At 39.3% G+C, this 20,534-nt stretch overlaps 4 protein-coding genes across 6 annotated transcripts; 2 read left to right on the forward strand and 2 right to left on the reverse strand.

Annotated features, from left to right (window-relative positions):
* Positions 1-397: 397 nt before the first annotated feature.
* Positions 398-2,918, reverse strand: tmem17 (transmembrane protein 17). Its single transcript, XM_067589232.1, has 5 exons — positions 2,699-2,918; positions 2,407-2,510; positions 1,146-1,259; positions 873-1,016; positions 398-701 (listed from the first exon to the last, which is right to left on the reverse strand). Exons 1-5 carry the CDS (start codon positions 2,811-2,813, stop codon positions 624-626), a joined length of 555 nt encoding a protein of 184 aa, XP_067445333.1. The 5' UTR covers positions 2,814-2,918; the 3' UTR covers positions 398-623.
* Positions 2,919-3,366: 448 nt separating this feature from the next.
* Positions 3,367-7,431, forward strand: LOC137182777 (G1/S-specific cyclin-D2-like). 3 transcript variants are annotated; one of them, XM_067589236.1, is made up of 6 exons: positions 3,367-3,895; positions 5,062-5,268; positions 5,481-5,576; positions 6,362-6,497; positions 6,568-6,637; positions 6,731-7,431. In XM_067589236.1, the coding sequence occupies exons 1-5, from the start codon at positions 3,701-3,703 to the stop codon at positions 6,597-6,599; spliced, it is 666 nt and encodes a 221-aa protein (XP_067445337.1). In that variant the 5' UTR covers positions 3,367-3,700; the 3' UTR covers positions 6,600-6,637; positions 6,731-7,431. The 3 variants fall into 3 exon arrangements, with proteins under 3 accessions (XP_067445337.1, XP_067445335.1, XP_067445336.1); XM_067589234.1 differs by lacking the exon at positions 6,568-6,637; XM_067589235.1 differs by lacking the exons at positions 5,481-5,576; positions 6,568-6,637.
* A 1,322-nt stretch (positions 7,432-8,753) lies between these two features.
* Positions 8,754-13,508, forward strand: LOC137182778 (E3 ubiquitin/ISG15 ligase TRIM25-like). The gene is made up of 6 exons (XM_067589237.1): positions 8,754-9,391; positions 9,486-9,581; positions 11,703-11,948; positions 12,063-12,216; positions 12,324-12,383; positions 12,476-13,508. The coding sequence occupies exons 1-6, from the start codon at positions 8,837-8,839 to the stop codon at positions 13,003-13,005; spliced, it is 1,641 nt and encodes a 546-aa protein (XP_067445338.1). The 5' UTR covers positions 8,754-8,836; the 3' UTR covers positions 13,006-13,508.
* A 232-nt stretch (positions 13,509-13,740) lies between these two features.
* On the reverse strand, positions 13,741-18,532 carry slc15a5 (solute carrier family 15 member 5). Its single transcript, XM_067589238.1, has 9 exons — positions 17,899-18,532; positions 17,137-17,359; positions 15,663-15,832; positions 15,311-15,531; positions 15,042-15,228; positions 14,659-14,847; positions 14,339-14,470; positions 14,115-14,223; positions 13,741-13,882 (listed from the first exon to the last, which is right to left on the reverse strand). The coding sequence occupies exons 1-9, from the start codon at positions 18,248-18,250 to the stop codon at positions 13,741-13,743; spliced, it is 1,725 nt and encodes a 574-aa protein (XP_067445339.1). The 5' UTR covers positions 18,251-18,532.
* Between the last annotated feature and the right edge of the window lie 2,002 nt (positions 18,533-20,534).

Below are 20,534 nucleotides of genomic sequence, written 5' to 3' on the forward strand. Positions count from 1 at the left end.
TCTGATGAATGAAGAAGAATATGATTTTCATTAGAACTTCAACAGATATGCTGGGATATAATCATCCATTCTCACAGACATCATGATGCAGGTCAAACTTGTGTCATATGGAAAGAAGGAGAGAAGTGAAATCCATTAGTAAAAGTCTTAAAAAGTACTTTCAAATGGCAATCTTTGTATGATGTTTAATATGTCTCCTTTAAACTTTAATACTATTTTATAAACTCTTTAAAAATTGATTTTTGCATAATGTTAATATGTTCATCTATTTTCTACAGTGTTGATATTGGTAGGGACAAGATTCTGATGACAAATCTTCATGCCTGGATTCTCAGAGTACATCACAAAGTCTGTGACACAGTACATTAACTGCCTAATGAATGATACACAGGCTGCGTGTAATATAAATTTGATTTATTTGCAACACTGCAAAAACAACATCCCATGGAATATAATGTTAATAAAATACAAAAACGTTCAGTTCTTCACTTTAATAATCAGTCGTGGGCAGAAAATTTCCCATTTTGCGATGCACAATACAAAAGTGATGTTTGTTGTCAGTCTCTCAGTCTTGGAGGTGTGAAGTAAGGAGGTGTCCTGATGCAGGAGGGAGAACTGAGAATTCAGTCAAACTGTCTGAGATGAAATTGGCTTTCTGTGTGTCGGACCATGTCCCGGAGTGCCACAAATCCAGAGAGGGCCTGGATCATTCAGGAATGAAAAATTTAAAGAAATTTAAATTGAATCAATGACAATCACCAAATAAAAGCTAGAAAAACATTCACAATGTAACCTGCATTTAAGTTATATGCAATGCTAAGGGTGGAGATGGTAAAACTACAACAGTCAGTTTATAAAAGTAATGTACATACCTGTGTGAGTATGAAAATGGCAAGAACTATGTGAACTCCTCTCTCCAGCGGCTGTATGAGAATGGCTTCATTGAAGAGCTGAAACAGGATTAGTGGAAACTGCAGCAGGATGCTCAGCAGCCAAAATCCAGCCAGCTCTGGGACCTTCCACAAACACAGTCATCATTTGAATGTCTGCCTTTCACTCACTGGAGTAAATATTCTCTTCATTTGTGTGTGTTGTGTTGATCCATTCTACATCAACTACGTCTATGTTTGTGTGAGTGATGCTACCTTTTCTTGCAGGTTCCCAGCATAACCAAGATACAATCTAATAGCCTCAATCAGAGTCATCAGGATGAGGACAGTGACAAGGATGAACTTGTAGTACTCTGGCAAGGCAGGATACTGGTAGAAATGACAATTACAACAATGCAGTCAAATGAACTGAGTTTAGATGGATGTGATTTATTCAAATGGGCTTTTATGGCATGAAATATTCTTACTTGTTTCTAGGTCTAAACTTAATTAAAATGAATGCTGGTAAAAACAAATACCCGACCAACTGTTGTTCACAATAATTTATCTCATGTATCACGGTATTTGCGGCTGACTTTAATATTATACATGTCACTGCTTTTACAATGTACTGATGCATTTCTCTTGGTTAATACTAACTTAACTCAAAGTCAGACATATTTCAGAGGTTGGTGAAGTGAATATTCCTGTCACCTGTGTGTTATGCCTTCCTGCAAACCAAATTTCCTTCAGGATAATTATAAAGTTGACAGTTTGGCTGCTTCATGTTCTTCAAAGAGAACAACACATGTCCATCATTCTCCAAGTACAATTAACTTTTACTTGAACTGACTTAGTTTAGGACCAGCCACTATGGTCATGTTAAGGGCCAAATCTGTCTCTGATTTAGTTTGGGGGTCTTATTATTCTCGTACACTTTTCCTAAAATCATAATCACAGCTATGATCATCAGAATCTGTTTATTAACCAAGTATGCATGTGAAGACTTTGTCCTAGTGTTCGCTGCCACAAATGCAACATAGAAGAATAAAAGTATAACAAGAGTAATGTAATAATAATATTAATGAAATAACAAAACAAACAAAGTAGTACTAAAATTAAATGAAAACTGTAAAATATATTTACAGAATGTAATATTAATAGTTTTGAAATGGGATATAAAACTTGAAATATTGACTGTACAAAGGAAATACAAAGAAATAGTGACGTGTAAAAATTAAACGTGACTTGTGCAATAACTAATTAAATTATTAACAGTGAAGGTTGAATGCAATATACAATGTTAAATCGAGTTTAATGAAATATCTGAAAGTGACCAGTGCAGGGATTAAAATAGGGCTGAGTCCAGTGATTTAAAGTCCACAGCTTCTGGAAAGAAGCTGTTCCTGTGTCTGCTGGTGGAGGTTTTTATGGATGATTTGTAATGTTTACAGTTTATATTGGCCCAGACTCCTCATTCCCCGCTTTCACACATTCCTCCCATCTCCCCCTCCTCTCCCCTCTCTTTATGCCTTACCTTGAGGTGCAGCATCACAGTTTCACTGATCCACCACAGGGGGAAGAACCACATGTTAAAGAACAGAGACATCTGGAGGTGGAGACTGGACAGAACCCGTTTGTCTGGAAACAAAATAACCCAACAGAACAGACAAGGAGGGAGAAGATAAACAGCCCATGTTTAACACGTGATAGTAACAAAACAAAGCTCAGTGTATCGTTAAACATAAGGGTCTGCTTCTTCTCCCTTTTGCTAACTTAGCTTCTACAATGCTAATGCGTCCATTACGCCAGCTGCATTTTGAGTTTACCGTGCGGCAAAAACGTCTCATGCTCTTTTGGGAGAGGCTGAGTCCGACTCTGGTCAAATAAAACATTCCGAGAAAAGTCCTCTAATCGTCTTCTGATCGTCTCCGGCAAGTCCATCGTGTGAAATCCTCCCTGCTTAGCACAAACATTACAAGGGACAAAAACACACACCGCAAAGACACTGAACGCAGCCCTCGTTTCCTTGGCGACCAAAAAAAAAAATATCTCGCGTTCCGCCCAAATCTCGCATGAACGTGTCTTCACGTTTCTTCTTTTTCAGGGTTGTCTCCACGTTTAGTCCCTTAAAATGTTCAAATATCACACACATAATTTCACAGACAAACTATTTCATGTTTTTCTCACACAGCAATGACGGAAGATAACATTTGAATGCGCTCCCAGCCGGGAGGACTGTTGTTAACGTTTAAATATTTCTACTCCTATACAGTTTGTTGGATTTATTTCTGGAGTAAACTTAGCCTAACTTTTAATCAGGGGAGAGGCGTTTTTCTAGATACTTCCTCTCCTCTCCTCCTTTAGAGAAGAGGAAGAGATAGCCTACTTCCTCTCCTCTCCTCCTAAAGGAGCAGAGGAGAGATAGTTTTGAAATGGGAGAGGAGAGATACTTTCTCCTCTCCTCTAAAGGAGGAGAGGAGAGGAAGTATCTCTCCTCTGCTCCTTTAGGAGGAGAGGAGAGGAAGTAGTTACAGCTGTGAAAGGGTTGATCAAGTTAACTGAAAGTTGCACGCCAAAATAGGGGAAAGAGTGACATGTAGAGGTAGTGAAGTGAATTACGTCGGTGGCGCATGCAGGGCAGGCTTGAAATGCGCCTGATCTGGCCAGGTGGATGAAAGTAGAGGCGCGCTGTGGGAAGAGAGGAAGTTCTCAACGATGCCCCTTAAAGACTTCCCCATCCATCCTTTTGCATTTGTGCTCTGCGACACTGCTATCGCGTTTCCGAGAGAGAAATCCTACTTTTGTACTTAAGTAAAAGCACCAGCACCATGGAGCTGCTCTGCCTCGAAGTGGACATCATCATACGAGCTCGTCCCGATCCAAAACTCCTGTGCGATGACAGAGTCCTGCAGAGCTTGTTGACCATAGAAGAGAGGTTTCTACCCCAATATTCCTATTTCAAAGGTGTCCAGAAAGATATTCAGCCGTTTATGAGGAGGATGGTCGCTACTTGGATGTTGGAGGTACACAGAAAGACCGAGTGCTGACAAGTCTTATTATTTCTGTGCTCGACTTTAAAGCCTCTTGATCTGTTTTATACTGTTTTACTGAGCGCTGTTTGCATTTTTCGGACAGTCGATAAGACCCCTAGCTCTCATTTCCGACTGATTATTCCTTATATTAACCAAATGTGTCGTTTTCTGTCATTTCTTACCATTTCTAAAGTCCGGTCATGTAGACCGTGTTTATGATACTGCGAGCTTCGATATGTGGGACACCCGAGAATTTCTTTTATATGCCTCACATGTTGTCTTTACAAGCTGCTGTTATTATTTTAGATAACGTTAATATTTCCATGCACACGTATGCACTCCCCAATGCAATGCTGCCCTGTGTGTTTTATCGCCGTTGGTTTTACAGGAGCGCTTGTGCTTTGCCTCAGTCAAGAATTATGTTCGATTTTTTACACTCAGTCTAATATTTCTGATCAACATCTATCTGTAAACAATCTTGAGCTTTTTGGCTTTATTTTCATGTAAATATTGTCAGGTTCTGACCTACCGGAGATTTTTAATTAATTTTTGAAATAAATATATCGGGTCGGCGGTGACGCACACCAGACCTACCTCTTGCGACTTGCCTTTTATTTTGACATTTTTTTCATATTTACCGTGAATGGATTTGGATATGAATTGGCGGGTATGATATGGAAAGCCCCCCTGAACATTATGGTGCGAAAAAAATCGGTCTAGACAATTTCTTTATATTTTTAATTATTTTATGAAAATATGACGAATGAAAAAAGTATGTTTCCGCGTGCTGCGCGGGGTGGTTTTTTCGCCTGGCTGATTGTGGCTTGATTCATTTCCTAGTGAATGAACAGCAGAAATGCGACTCTATTGACAGTATGTGTCTGAGACTTAATTCATCCTTTGTAAAATAATCTATTTCGAATTAATTTATGATGTCGCAACCGATTAGGGTGGGCGTAAATTTTTGGGTGGGGCCCCAACTATGTGTGTCATTGAATTTATATGTGCTCTTTATGTGATTAGTCTTTTGTTTTGTTATCACATGAAAGTTTTATATACATTTCAAGTGCTGGAAAATAGGTGAGGTCACTGCAGGGTGGGTTATACCGATTCCAAAAGCTGAACATTGCTGCATTGTCTGCTGTCTCTTTATCCAGGTTTGTGAAGAGCAGACGTGCGAGGAAGAAGTTTTTCCTTTGGCCATGAACTACTCAGACAGATTTTTAGCCGTCGTACCCATCAAAAAGTGTAACCTGCAGCTGCTGGGAGCAGTGTGCATGTTTCTTGAATCCAAGACTTGTCCATTAACCGCAGGGAAGCTTTGCATTCACACAGATAACTCCATCAGACCCAAAGAACTGCTGGTAAGCAACAGTTGGTTCATTTCACAAAATTCACACTGACACCTCTGAGGATTCATGCTGTCATCATCAGCTGGTTGAAGCCAAACATAGCTTCATGACATATTTTGGCTTTTTTTTTTCTTTTTCTTTTTTTCATCATGTTTGCTTTTGTGTTTTTTTGTGTTGTTTTAAGGTATTGTTTGGCTCAACATATGTCCTTTTTAATTATGCAGCTCAAAACATCACACACTAAACACCAGGGCAGTTCTGCTTTCATTCAAGCTGTTGTACCGTCTCCACTTTGGACTGCAGCGTCATCAAGGTCAAAGGTATTATTAGACAAGAAATAGATAGATAAATAAATAGGTATAGCCTAGCCAAGCATCGTAATGATAATTATATAACCTCAGTTTTGATGTATGTTTTGTTTTGGAAAGACATCCTGGGTTGGTCACTATACTCTCTCACCAATTCAATTATTTTACATGTGTTAAATGGTGTGGCCACTAGATGTCACTGTAGCATGTGAGCATGTCAAATCAAAGAATCAATTAGGGAATAAGAGAGTTGACTCATCTTATGGTATTCATAGAGCATCACATAATCACTGTTTTAACTACAATGCTTAATAACATATCGGTGAGGCTGAAAAAAATTTCACTGGTGAGGTTTAATGCAGTAAACCTTGTACATTATAGGATATGCTATTTCAAAAAAAAAAAAAAAAAAAGCCTTTTAGATTACCCATTTCAATATGAAAACAAGAAAACAGTAATTTTCCATTTTAACACCTACAAAAACAAGCAGAACGGAATTCTGACTCGTTTTTCCATTTTTCCAAAAAATGAATGAACAGATGATACAAGAACCGTTTAAAAATTTGCTGAAATGACATAACATCTGAAAACCTGAACTGAAAACATCTTCTGTCTAAAGCTCACTAATGAACGTTATATCATGTTTGTTTAATCCAAATAAAACCCTGAGTCTTAAGATGATCGGTTGTGGTTTCACAGGTTATGTTCTGGGCACAGTAACTTCCAGGAGTCTTGACATCACTGTGCTTATTTTTTGTTTCTGAATTGTAAAACTGTGCTTTGTTTGCCTTGTGCAGGGTTTCCAGGCCCTGGGTGACCTCCCTGTGTTCACAGATTTGCATAAAAGACTTGACACGCTGTCAAAGTTTGTCACTGCACAGAAAGATAAACTGAAAGAAAAGGAATTGATTATTAATTTTGAGAAAAACTTGGGTAAGTGTGACTAGTTTCTATATTTTATGTTAAGTTTGGACAGGTCAGTTTATTTCCTGTTATTGTACAGACAGAGAGAGCACAATCAGAGTTTCTTCATGAAGAGGAAGCACCATTAAGAAGATATCTTCTGAGCTCCTGTAAGCATGATGTAAATTAATTGTTCATAAATAACTGCACAAACATACACAAAAGCTTCACCAGCCAAATGAGTGTTTCATCTTTCCCTGCAGACTCCAAAGTTGAGGTGGATCCCAACACAGTTGCAGCATGTCTCTGCCTGTCTGATGGAAACAGAGAGATATCATGGAGCGGCAGTGACCAGGCTCATCTTGATCACACTGATCGATTCACCTATTATCACCAGGCTCTGTGCAAAGTCGGACTGACTGGCAGACACTACTGGGTAGTACTTAGAGAGGAGCTGGCAGTTACATGTTTCATTTGGCAGCAAGTGCATTTAGTGCAGCTAAATGACTTAGCAGCAAGATGGATGGTGGAAAAAAATAGGAAGAGTGGAGCAGAGAGGGAAAGAGAGAAAAAAGAAAGGCGCTAGCTTGCAGGAGATGCAAAAAATGGGAATTGAAATGCTTGAAATGTGATGTTTGTAATGTTACAGTGACCGTTTTCACAAAACAGCCAATAATAATAAAAGCATAAAATGAAAATAAATGTTATTGTTTATGTAGCTGACTGCTTTAACGCTATTCTCAAATAAAGAGTCAAACTTTTTAATTTTTTACTTCGTAAACACATTACCCAGATGGGGTTTTTTAATGCACCACTGTACATAGTTTCCTTTTCTGTTTACTTTGTAATGCTGTAATATTGATCATTGGTGTACTGTAAATTGTGATTTAAGGTGTTGTTATTATTTCTATACTTACCAACCAGTGACTTGATGTATTTCAATGATTAAATCTTTTAACTGAAATCACTATTGTTGGGTGTCTTGAATAAAACATACATTATGTGGTAGTTGCAAAGCAGAAAAGCAGACATTAAATAAATGCTGGTGAAACACGTATTTAAAATAAATATAAAATGCAACCATTTAAAGTTGTCTGTCCCTCCCCTAAGTCAACATAAGTCCCTCCCCAGTGCTTAAAAAACTATTTGATGTGCCTCGCCCATTTTCCACCATCTCCCTCCCTCTCTAAATAACGATCAGTCCGTTATCTGAAGTTTTTCAGTGAAAACAGCTGCTGTGGCTGAAAATGATACTGATGAGCACAGTGACAGTGAATCAAAACAGTAAAGTTGCAGGCTGGAAAATCAAAATAAATGAGCTGAAAGATGTTTAAACACCTAATTGAGCTCTACAAGGCATTGTATGAGGGGAAGTGGTTTGTCGTTACAAGTGACCACTTTCACATTACACATAGTTAAGCCACTCATTTTGAATAAAAACATTTTGATTACAGCAGCTTGCATTGTGGAACTTTTACATATAAATGAATGTCCGTTACATTCAAGCCCTTGCCAAACGAGTTAAAACAATGCTGATTAAACCCATCACAGCCAGATAAATCTCTCTCTATTTCATACAGAGTTTTTAAATCTCATGTCTGGAGGGACATTCCCACACTGGCTGTTTTTTAATGCGCACCCAGAGACGGCTAACTCCAGGTTAGCCCTCTGCTAACTTAAAGGGGGTAAAATAATTGAATTGTGCGGCTCTTTGAGACTTTCCATGTTATCGGACCAAATGGATCAGATTCTGATAGTGAAACGGGTCATTTCGTGGGGGTTGTGTGACGCTCAAAACAATTTATCCACCGTTTTACAGCCGTAACAGTAGCATCACATTAGGCTACAGCAGAGCCTACGATGTAAGCATGTGTTGACAGTGTTTTTGTAAATACTTTCACTTCCAGAGGGGGGAGAGAGAAGTCCAGCTTTAAGTATTCTTTAAAGCAAGTATTCCAGTGTGTGAGTGAATAATCACAACTAAAGGTCCACCTTTTTCAGTGAATGACCGTGGAGAAAGGTTACAATCTCTTTCCACACTTAGGTCACATGATGACACTTGAGCCAACCCTGTTCCCTAATAAAGACCATGAGGTGCAGTTCAAAGCTTAGAAATAGCAGAGTTATTATTTATATGTCAGACATATTGATAACAAACTAGAATGAATTTCCATGACTCAAATAGAACTTGAAGTTTCCACTTTCAGTCAATGTTTTACTGTGGTAACGGGGATTTGTACTTTTTCACTGCCATTGAGACAGTTTTAGTTCAGTCAATATCAGTGCCCTCCCACTGAGAACAGGCTGCCAACAAGACACTCCTCTTACTGTGAAAATGAAAGTAACCTCGTCAGTTCGAGCGGAAGAAAATGGATCATCAGGAGCTGTTTGACTGCCCGATCTGTTTACAGTTACTTGAGGATCCAGTGACAACCGCCTGTGGCCACAGTTTCTGTGTAAAATGTATCAATACCTTTTGGGATACAAATAACAGACGAGGAACCTACAGCTGCCCTCAGTGCAGACAGGCGTTTCGCCCCAGGCCTGTTCTGAAGAAGAACACACTGCTGGCTGTACTGTTGGAGGAGCACAAGAAGACAACCAGTGCTGCTGCTGGGGACACCTTTGCTTCACCTGGTGATGTGCAGTGTGATGCTTGTTCAGGGAGAAAACGAAAGGCTAGCATGCACTGTCTTGTGTGCTTGGCATCTTACTGCAAGACTCATCTGCAGCCTCACTTTGAAGTGCTACCACTAAAAAAGCACAGGCTGATTCAAGCCTCTAAAGGGATCAAAGAAAGCATCTGTGACCGTCATGGCAAACTTCTGGAGATCTACTGCTGCACTGATCAGCAGTGCATATGCCTCCTGTGTTTAACTAATGATCACAAAGGCCATGACACTGTGGCATATGAAGCAATGCAGGTAATTCAGTTTAGTTCTATGGTTAAATCATTTGTTGCCCGTCCTTTTACTGTTACTGAGGTTCTGAAAAGATCCTGGATTTTTGTTTCAACAGAGACAACTGGAGAGGTCTAAACAGGAAACTGCTGACAGAGTGCTGGATTCAGAGAAGAAAATGGCAGAGTTGAGGCGGGCTGCAGACGACACAAGAGTGAGTGTGATCCACAAACATTGATATCTTTTGTTGTCCTTTATTCATCTATATTATTTTTCAAAATGTGAATATAAGAGGATTAAAGTGCGTTATTTGAGTTAAGTGCTGCGCATGTAGACAAATATGTCCTAGAAAAGAGGACATAGAAGTGGCAATAAACTTTTTTCACTGTGGCAATGGATGTTTCCTGTTGGAAAATTCCACTTCTCCCTGCGGGTATAAACTGACTGATATCAGACTAAAACAATGCTGAAAACATTCAGGTCAGACACACTGAACAGAAGAGTTAAGAATGTTATGAATGATTCATGTTTCCTGTGATGGATGATGGTGATATCTCACCAGGGCAATTTTGTTATCTGTAGAAGTTATTTTTTTATACTACATAAATGGTAGAATATGTCTTTATTTGAAGGGAAGAAAACAAGCTTTGGTACTTGCAGACTATAGATACCAGCAGGAAGAATGTAAATGGTTCACAATCTTTTTGGTTTAGTGACCCCTGGAGGAATAGTTTGACATTTTGGGAGATGCATGTATGTTAGATATGAAACTACACGTAGGAGATGGATAGCTTAGCTTAGCATAAAGAGTGGAAACAGGGGGAAACAACTAGCCTGGCTCTTTCCAAAAATGAAAAAATCCACCTACCAGCACCTCTAAAGCTCACTAATCAATGTTATATCACGTTGTTGTTATATTTGTTTAATTCTAGTAAAACCCAGAGATAAATTGTGGTTTCACAGGTTATGTTCTGGGCACAGTGACTTCCAGGAGTCTTGACATCACTGTGAGGTTGTCAGGCAACTAGTAGAAACTTACTTTGTAATCTAAACACTGTATTTTAAATGTTTACATCATAATTTTCCTGGCAAAATATAAAATTATTGCATCTGTGGTAACTTTCTAGAATTGTAAATCCTGTCAGCAACATTTTGGTATCTGTTAAACCTTCATACTTACAAATCTGTCACCCAAACTAGCCTTCCTGGATTGATCATATGTCTCACTGACAGCAGTGGAAGAAGTATACAGATACTGTACTTAAGTAAAAGTACCAAGACAGCAATGTAAAAATACTCCATTACAAGTAAAAGTCCGGCATGAAAAATCCCACTTAAGTAAAAGTACATAAGTATTAACAGCTTAATTTACTAAAAGTACTTAAGTAAAAGTGTTCATTTTGCAGAAAATAGGGTTGTGACTGATGTATTAAATCAATTTAACATCATTGTATAAGCAGCATGTTACTGTTGTAGCTGCTCGAGGTGGAGCTAGTTTGATACGTTATAAGGGTCATCAGATAAATCTGAGGGGTGCTGCAATACATCGGGTAGGAAAGAAGAAAAACAAAGCTCTGCTACATAAATTTGGATAATTTGTTCAAAACTTTTCTTTAATCTATGCATTTTTGAGAGATATTGGAGATTTTAATCTCTTTCGCCTGCAAACACTTATTTGAATGCATGTGAGGGGAAATGTCTCTTTGGTCGAACTGCAAACTCTCAAATAAATGTAGTGGAGTAGAAAGTATAATATTTACAAGTACCTTAAAATTGTACTTAACACACAGCCACTAATGCTGCCCCTTGTGTGAACGGCCTCCTGATCTAACTGCCTCTTCACTGTAGCTTTATATGTAGCGTACAGGGATTAAAGTGATGTCAATTTTGTCCTTTAACTCTAGGCAGGAAAGCGAATAAATATGTTTCCCCAAATGTCAAACTATGCCTTAAAAATTAAGCTGTACTTGCTACATCTTGTTGCATGTGTCTACAGGTTGAGAGCAGTTATACCAAAGAATGATTCTTCCTTCTTAGATTGTTTTACTTGAATGGTTTTTATAGGCATTAATACGTAAATAATTTACATACAAATCAATTTGAAAGCTTTAGAAAATAAATATTATTTTGTCTGTCGGAAATATAACCACTGTCTCAATTTATGAATAAGATGACTTTCAAGTATTTGACATATCATGTATGTGTTTATGAATCCAGTTACCCGTGTTGCATTATATGGACAGAACTGTTAAATAACCTGGGACTATTGAAAATGTGCTGTAACTTAAAAATGTTATCAGGCATAAAAAGACAAATGATACATGTTCTCTACAAGAATGCTACGTTCAAGGTGTGCAATGACTTTGAGCGACTGTGTGAGGAACGCATCCGTCTATACATCCGCTCTGTGGAGAGGAAGTGCTCTGAGATGAGGGAGAGGGTTGGAGAAGCAGAGAAATCTGGAGTGGATTGGACCAGCAGTCGCCTCGGACAACTGAGGCGACACGTGTTAGAGCTGAAGGGGAGAGAGGATAAACTCAACCAGCTCTCACTCACAGAGGATCCCGCAAAGTTTCTTGAGGTGATGACCATCATTGTGGCACTTAAGTTTTAGAGTCTTTTGAAGTGTACACCATTTTATGCTTAATTTTTGTCTCTGAATTGTAAAAATCTGTTCTTTGTTTGCCTTGTGCAGGGTTTCCAGGCCCTGGGTGACCTCCCTGTGTTCACAGACTCACATGAAAGCCATGACACGCTGTCAAATTTTGTCACTGCACAGAAAAATAAACTGAAAGATATGTGCGACCAAATGAAAAATGAATTGTTTAGTCATTGTGAGGAAAACTTGGGTAAGTTTGACCAGTTTCTATATTTTATAAGTTTGGACAGGTCAGTTTATTTCCTGTTATTGTACAGACAGAGTGAGAATGATCAGAGTTTTTTGTGTCCATCACAGTGTCAAATGAGCCCAGGCACCATGCGGACACACCATCAAGAAGATACCTTTTGAGCTGCTGTAAGCATGATGTAAATTCAATTTTCATAAATAACTGCACAAACATAACAAAAGCTTCACCAGCTGAATGAGTGTTTCATCTTTCCCTGCAGATTCCAAAGTTGAGGTGGATCCCAACACAGTTGCAGCATGTCTCTGCCTGTCTGATGGAAACAGAGAGATATCATGGAGCGGCAGTGACCAGGCTCATCCTGATCACACTGATCGATTCACCTACTATCACCAGGCTCTGGGCAAAGTCGGTCTGACTGGCAGACACTACTGGGAGGTGGAATGGGATGTTGGCATCGTTGAGGTGGCTGTTGCATACAAAAACATTCAAAGAAAGGGTTCAGGGAAAGATTGCTCTTTTGGCCACAATAATCACTCCTGGAAATTAGTCTGCTTTCCATCTGGCTGTACGTTTTGGCACAATAATCTTCACATTGGCCAAATTCCTCCGGCTCGCTCCCGGAAGGTAGGAGTGCACCTTGATTATAAAGAAGGAATCCTGTGCTTCTACAGCATTTCTGGTCTTGGGGACTTGACACTGCTGCACAAGATCAAAAGCACATTCACTAAACCTCTCTATCCTGGGTTTTGTGTTGATTTAGGTTCAACGCTGAAAATATGCCGCATCTAAACCAGTACACTGTCATACATGTGAGCTGCGGGACTGGGTACATGTTTATGATAAAGAAAAAGAAGAGTATGGATGATTTGCATCCATACACAAAGTTTTGCACGTGCATGTTTGAGTAAAGTGAAATTCATGTACTCATAGAGTTAATAATTCACAAGCAACAAATATGGGTCATTTCATCAGTGAAGGTCACATTTTTACTGATTGAGAAATTGTATAATGAATCAAAAAGTGAAGCCATGTGGAATTTCTTGCTTTATATTGGGTTTTTTTCTCAGTATCAAAAGACAATGTTCAATTGTTGTTTTTTCTTTTTTTCAGCTCATCATGAATTTGTAATTTCCATATAGCAAGATTTACTTTGCAGAATCACTTTTCTTTAGCTTGATACATAGACTCAGATTAAAAAAACAAACAAGCAATGTTAATATGTCTTTATTGGGTATTTTATTCTTATGTGGTGTTATTTACATTTCTAAACATTAAAACATTTATTAAATGTACACATTTCGCTCTAATTAATCAAGTCACTATATACTTAGCCTATGTTGACACAAATAAAATGACATTTCTGTCAAAGTTGTGGTTATATAAACAAAATGTTTGATATGTGCACAAATTATTAAAAAAACAACAACAAACAAACTGTACAGTCTACGTATTTCATTAATATAACTTTGACATAGCAACATGCAGCGCCAGCGCCACAGAGTGTAGAGATCATAATGAAGTTGGTCATAAAATAGATTCAATGGAGTTGTTTGTGTAGGAGCGATCCACAGTATCATAGAACCGCAGACATGCCTTGTATCGCAGCAGCTTCTCAGTTAGAGGGCTGGTGGTCAGTGCTTTGCCCTGCACACTCAGGTCCATGTACCTGGACGATATAGATAACAAGAAAACATACTTATAGCCATGCTACACAAGTTCTTAAAGCAATAGAGTTCATGTTTGTCAAAAACTCACAGTGTGACTATTTACTGCAATTTCTGCAGCACAATATTTTTGACCACACATCTGCCTTGCTCTTCCACAGAATGTCCTAACCAATTGTTGAAAATATGCAAGCAACTAACTTATTGCCCCAGTAGTAAGAGGTAATAATGTACCTGTAAGATATACTCCAAAACACAAAGGTATTTATAGCCATCAGTGTGGCCAGGAGGAAGAAGAATCGCTCCAGATTCCCATCATGCAATATGTTCGGGTAGAAGTTACCTGTAATTGATTATCAATATGGTCACATTATTGTTGATGGTATCGTTCCAATGAAAGAGTGTTTTTTCAATCACAATCCACTGTCACACTCATTTGTTTATGAATGTGTTTTTACCTCCTGATGTAAAGTACACCAGCTGAATGATGAAGGCTCCTAGAAAGCAGCCGCCTCCGTAGGACAGAGTGAGGAAGTGCAGGGAGATTCCTCTGATGTGGCTCGGGGTCAGCTGGAAAGATATGAGGGAGCCTACCAAGGAAGAAGAAAAAGCAGAAATGTTGATTATTTCTGGCTTACAAGGTAATTTTTCATCTTAGCCATGTGTCAATTGGTTTGTATATAATTTGACAGATTCAAGTTGTTTGGGAATAACCCAGATGCCTAGATGTCTTTTGCAAATCATCAAATTGGTGCTTACTGGACTACCTCTCACTCACATGCAGGGGTCACGAGTGCCTCGGCGAGACCCAGGAGGATGTACTGGGGAGCCAGCTGGAAACACGGCATAGACGACACTTGCAGAACCTTCCCAGAGAGAGTCTGCTCCACCAGCGGGTAAGCCTTCCTTTGCAGCTCAGTTAAACCCGCCACCAGGACCGACAGAGCTGCACATGCATGGCCCAGAGCTGTAAGGGGAGGATAGACAGGGTGGGGTAATGTGAGAGGGGGCTACAGAATGGGGGGTTTTGAGAAAATATTGACCGGAGGGAAGAGGGAGGACAAGAGAGGTGCAAGAGTGAGAAAGACATAGGGATATTTAGGTGAAGACATTGAAATGATGTGTGCATTACTGGTGATGTGTGCGAATGGAAATACTCACTAATGACTTTTACGGGCGCCAGAGGAGATTTCTCCTTGGAGAGATAGCAGGTCGTCACACACTCGATCAGCGGGGCCAACAGTAGCAGAGGCAGGATGCTGATTACATTCATGGCAGCAATTGGCAACAGGAAGTCGTGCAGGTGAAGGTTTGAGTTCATTGTCTGTATGTAGTAACCTGAAGGAATCTGTAGGAAACATATAAAACATTGAGGATGATCTTCTTTCATTCTTTTGCAATCAAGATTTATTATATTCCCAGTGACATGCCTGTGTGATGCAGGCTCTGTACAGCAGCTGAAGCCCATAAAGAGGGAAGAGCTTGGCCAGGACTTTGACGTTCTCTACATGTGTCTCGCTGTAACGACCGCCATTGTTCTCCTTGGCCCGGTCCAGCCAAGATGCCACATCTCCACTCAGGTGGCGATAGTGAAGGCAGCACATCTTGAAGGAGTTTAGGAAAACTCCCAGAGTGGTCAGTAAGGATCCCCCTGTGATGAAAACAAGAAGGAGAAGTCTTTATTTGGTGTGTATACAGTATATTTGCAAGTACAAACAGGTACTGCACTATACAAGCATTTATACCTGTTTCTGTGGGTCTCTTTTTTCCTATGTTTGTTACCTTTCTTTGGTTTGTAGGTGAGTTTGTTGCGCATCATGTGTATGGCAATGAGTGCCAGCAGCACGGAGGTGAAGGGGATGAGGAAACCCAGATTTTTGGCCACAGACTGCTGGATGTAAGCAATACCCAGAAACACCACAGTGGAATTCAGGTTGACCAACCAGTAGAACCTAAACATAATGAAAACAACAAAGTCATCAAATATAAGGTATTTCATAGTAACATGATCCAGCTGATTTTAGATGTCATCAGCTAACTTAAAGGTAAAAAGAAAAAGAAAGCCGCAGGGCATAAGAAAGGTAATGTTAGTTTATTAGTCAGTCTCAGATGTTGGTCTGTCCAACAACCACTGGCCTGATTTTCATCACATTTGGTATAGCTATTCAGCAGTTTTGCCAGCCTTGGGTCAAAATTTCACCCTTAACTGGTCAAGTACAAGTTATTTGGAAAACTAATGGCCATATTTCCATTAGATTTACCTATGGATATACAGACAAGTGACAAATTAAAGGAAAAACCAGTACAGGTCTGAATGCTTGACCCCTACAGTGAGGGGATCTGGTGGCTCTGTTATGCTTTGGGGGGCATTTTGCTGGCATGGTTTGGATCCACTTGTCCCCTTGGAGGGAAGGGTCACTGCAAATCAGCGCAAAGTTGTTCTGACAACTTTGACAATGCCTCCATCCATAGGGCACGAGGGGTAACTGAATGGTTTGATGAGTATGAAAATGATGTGGATCATATGCTATGGCCTTCACAGTCACCAGATCTCAACCCAATTGAACACCAATTGGAGATTTTGGACTCTCCACCACCATCATCAAAACACCAAATGAGGGAATATCTTTTTGAAGAATGGTGTTCATCCCTCCAGAAGAGTTCATAGACTTGTAGAATCAGTGCCAAGGTTGAGGAACACCATTCTTCAAAAAGATACCATGCCAGCAAAATGCCCCCCACAGCATAACAGAGCCACCAGATTCCCTAACTGTAGGGGTCAAGCACTCAGGCCTGTACCAGTTTTTCCTTTAATTTGTCACCTGTCTGTATGTGGCATGGATAGGAGTGACCAAGAATTTCCAGTTATACTTAAGGGACATTAAACACTATTGAGCAGATCGTTCTGACATTTCCTGCACACAACAGTTCATTGTCCTCAGAGGATGAACTGTTCAGTGTTGAAAACTCCACAGACTTCCCAAAAAACTTATTATCAAAAAAAGCTGATTCATGCTCCTAACGTGATGATACATTCTAATGGTTCATGGCCTTAACTCTACTCCAACCTCTAGCCCTGCTAGTGGGGGATCACAGTTGTAGTCTTCTTTTTCAAAAAAATAGCACCATGAAGAATTGCTGAACTGTAAAGGACTGCCATGGAAGACTTTTCAAAATGATGATGAAACTTTAAATCGTCAAACGTGATTATTCGCTAACTAACTGAATGACTGTATCCAAAGGCAACACCACCCACCAGTTGAAGAAGGACAGGAGCTGGTGCTGGTTGTAGCCCTGCAGGCTATACGCTCCCATGGGACAGAGGATGGCCCGGATGCCACCGATGCCCAGCACAGCAGCCAGGAGGCCAATGTAGAACAGGATCTGCTGCTCCCGAGGTTCCAACTGGTGGGTCATGTGGTGAGTGTCAATGTAGAAATCTTCAAAGGGGAAAGCCACCACAGGCAGCATGGCTGTGCCTAGAAAGTACAATAACAGGTGAAAGTCATTGCATCTGGTTGCAGCAAAATTTCAAACACAAGTGTGACAGGAGCAGATGACTAAGCACCTAAATAAATGACTAACCCTCTAGAAATGAGCTCACACTGAGGTTAAATTTGATTAACAGTGAGCAAGATTTGATAAGAGGTGAAACTGGAAACCACAATGCCGGCATTCAATGATTTATAATACTAATGTGTCAGAGGATTTTGCATCTTCCATGTTAATTTTTACCACACTCAGATATCTTCTTGTTTTTTAAACGTGCAGATTTTACCCACAGCATTTTAAAATGAATAAAACTACACCTAGAACAATTCAACTACTGTTATTGCTTGGTTTTTGGAAATGTGAAGTAATAGAAAATGTAAATTTATCACTACAGAAAACAGAGAAAAGATATTGCCTCTATATTTCTTTGACAAAAGTCAAAACAGCATTCAGTTTATCACAGCTGGCCTCTCGGTCATTAAGCTTTGTTCTAAACATAAAAATACTGTCCAAGATTGGGTCTTACCAAAGAAATGAAGGAAAGCACAGACATAGAGCACCTTGGTCCTTCCTAAGCAGGTTTCTGCAAACCACCCAACCAGCACAGGGGTCAGGGTGCTGGCTCCTATAAAGCATAGGTTGACTGTCGCAGCCAGGTAGTTATCGTAGCCCAGCTTCACAGTGCAGAAGAGAATCGTGTTACATACAATGCCAAAGAAGGTGAATCTCTCACACAGTTCCACCAGCAGCACACAGATGATAACTTGGAGCTTCTTGCGGGACTTTTGTGCTGGTCCCTGGTCTGGATGAGGGGTCTGGGAGAGCCGGCGAAGATGTTTTCTGCCCTCGGGCATTCTCTGTAGGTCTCCTGCCACCATTCCACCTGGCCAGCAAGCTGGCTGTTGGGCTCCTTGGTTGGCTGGATGCAGTCAACGCAGGGCTCTGACTGGTAAACCTTGCTCTTCGAGGATCAGACCAGCAGAGGCTACGGCTGGAATCCCACACTTTGGTGTGACTCTGGATCTGGGCTGGACAGGATCAGACACGCCTACGTGCATTCTGCACGTGCTGGTGGGTGATTATACTCCTGTGTCATCATCTTACTCAGAACTGTGGACACCCTACAGGGATCTGACACATTATGCAAAATTATATCCCAGGAGGAGTGATGGATAGAAGATATTTAGAGAGCATCCCAGAAATATTTATATAATTACCCACAAGATCTTTTTTTTTTCATTAATGACCTATACAGAGTTACTGTATTCTAGCTGTACAATGTTGGTACTTGATTTTAAATTTTGACTTTAAAAAAATGTGTTAAACTCACAGTACTTGTCTGCAATGTACATAATCACAGATGAAATTATAATCTAGTTTATAACTCAAGAACACACAGTGCTGTCTAAGCAGTGGGCTTCAACATTAAACTTCATAAAACAACAAAAAATTAATTTAGTGCTGCAGGCGATTACAAACACTCACAAAATACCACAGTGCTTTGTGAAAGCAGCCCTTCAGTGTACAAGGTAATTTTTGCACGCTTGTGGTAATTAGACTGATAATGTTAAGTGTGAGTGAGACAGAGCAGGTTAACATCAACAGGGTCAGAGCTGCAAGACAACAACTGGACCTTATTACAATATTCAGTAAACTAATTGTCTGACGCACAATCAGAAAGCACAGCCCAGGCCAGTACTCAACAGAATAACAGGACACTCTAATAACTGTTCAAAACACCATAAATCATAACCTAACAGTTATAAAACATTATATATCACCTTAATTGATACCAAATCAGTGGCACCTCTCTTTAACTGCAGTAGTCTCAGTAGTTTTACAATTAGAAATAAACACGCTGTTCTCCTCTAATACCTCTATTCTCCATTCAGAACTGTTTGATGCACCCAAATATTCAACACCAAAACACAATCAAGTAAATCCCTTTGTCTGCATAACAGGTCATGTATTTTTTTTTTTTTTTTTTTTTTTTTACAGCCAAGTAGGAATAGAGATATCAGGGGTCTTGCTTATGAATTGTAACAAAATTGTTTTCTGTAGGCCTATTTTTCTGGAATTTTTTCAGATGTTTAAAAAGTGTATATTTGAGTAGAAAGTAAATGAAAGCATCTCTCATTAGAGGTAAACTTTTAATCAAGCTGATAATGAAAGATTAAAGAGAGCTTTATGGTAATTCTCCAACAAGGAAATTTCAGTTGCATCTACAATCAGTCATTTTTGACATATAAAAATGACCCTATGAAAGAACCAAATATCCAAAAAAACAAACAAAAAAACACAGTAGAGAAGTGCCAAATAACATACAATCTACAATAACATAATAGGGCCTATAATACATAATAAGAGAAACAGCCATTGAGGTCTATAAAATTATTAAAAGCAATTTTTACAGTTTGGCATAAATAAAATGTAAATTTCAATACTGTTGTAGGTGATATAATGAGTGATACTGACATCATTACAGTAAAATAGAAGTGGAAGTGTGGGATAATATATAAAAAATGCACGTCGTCTTTTGTCATATTAGTTTTGCCATTTTCTGACATCCCATACTGCTTTAAAGATCCCCTCCAGACATGTATTAAGACATAAGAATACTCTGCTTGGAACAATATTGTGTATCTGATTTGGTTTTTCAACAAAAAAAGTATAATTACCTCATTAAAATCCTTAAAATGGCATCTACTCCTTCTCCCTCATTAAATATTCCAGAGTCTATTAATATGCAAATATATTTAATTTCTAAAGTTTAAGTACTTTTCACAAGATGTCTCCTCCTTCACTGTAAAGTCCATTCTCAGTGTTTGTCCAATGGAGGCTTCAAGTTTCCACATCACACTTATATTGTATTGTAAGTTGAATATTGGACCAGGATTGGCTCCAAATTAGTTGTGATTTCACAAATCATGCTCGTAGACCCACCCCTTAAAATCTGATTTTCAGTGAGCTCAGAGAAACTTTCCACTTTCAGCAGATGAAAGAACAGCCTCTAAGTGTCAAACTCTACACATACATCATTCTGTACAGTGAAGCTCAAACATTCAACTGTAGGAACAAGAACAAAAACAGGGGACTTTAAAGTATGCTTTAAAAATGCAACTGACACAGACAAGAAAACTAGTTTGTTGTAGACGGCCTGGA

This window comes from Thunnus thynnus, chromosome 5, assembly GCF_963924715.1.
Source record: "Thunnus thynnus chromosome 5, fThuThy2.1, whole genome shotgun sequence".
Classification (NCBI taxonomy): domain Eukaryota; kingdom Metazoa; phylum Chordata; class Actinopteri; order Scombriformes; family Scombridae; genus Thunnus; species Thunnus thynnus.

Bases quoted from the DNA above. Each gene is read 5' to 3' on its own strand.
- tmem17 (XM_067589232.1), bottom strand. From the start codon at position 2,813: ATGGACTTGCCGGAGACGATCAGAAGACGATTAGAGGACTTTTCTCGG. The intron at 1,260-2,406 runs GTAAGGCATAAA...CATTTCTACCAG, and splicing joins CTGTGATGCTGCACCTCAAG to TATCCTGCCTTGCCAGAGTA. The intron at 1,017-1,145 runs GTAGCATCACTC...TGTTTGTGGAAG, and splicing joins CTGGGAACCTGCAAGAAAAG to GTCCCAGAGCTGGCTGGATT.
- LOC137182777 (XM_067589234.1), top strand. From the start codon at position 3,701: ATGGAGCTGCTCTGCCTCGAAGTGGACATCATCATACGAGCTCGTCCC. The intron at 3,896-5,061 runs GTACACAGAAAG...CTCTTTATCCAG, and splicing joins TCGCTACTTGGATGTTGGAG to GTTTGTGAAGAGCAGACGTG. The intron at 5,577-6,361 runs GTATTATTAGAC...TGCCTTGTGCAG, and splicing joins CAGCGTCATCAAGGTCAAAG to GGTTTCCAGGCCCTGGGTGA.
- LOC137182778 (XM_067589237.1), top strand. From the start codon at position 8,837: ATGGATCATCAGGAGCTGTTTGACTGCCCGATCTGTTTACAGTTACTT. The intron at 11,949-12,062 runs GTGATGACCATC...TGCCTTGTGCAG, and splicing joins ATCCCGCAAAGTTTCTTGAG to GGTTTCCAGGCCCTGGGTGA. The intron at 12,217-12,323 runs GTAAGTTTGACC...TGTCCATCACAG, and splicing joins TCATTGTGAGGAAAACTTGG to TGTCAAATGAGCCCAGGCAC.
- slc15a5 (XM_067589238.1), bottom strand. From the start codon at position 18,250: ATGGTGGCAGGAGACCTACAGAGAATGCCCGAGGGCAGAAAACATCTT. The intron at 15,229-15,310 runs GCATGTCACTGG...TGTTTCCTACAG, and splicing joins ACAGAGCCTGCATCACACAG to ATTCCTTCAGGTTACTACAT. The intron at 14,848-15,041 runs GTGAGTATTTCC...CTCCCCTTACAG, and splicing joins GGCGCCCGTAAAAGTCATTA to CTCTGGGCCATGCATGTGCA.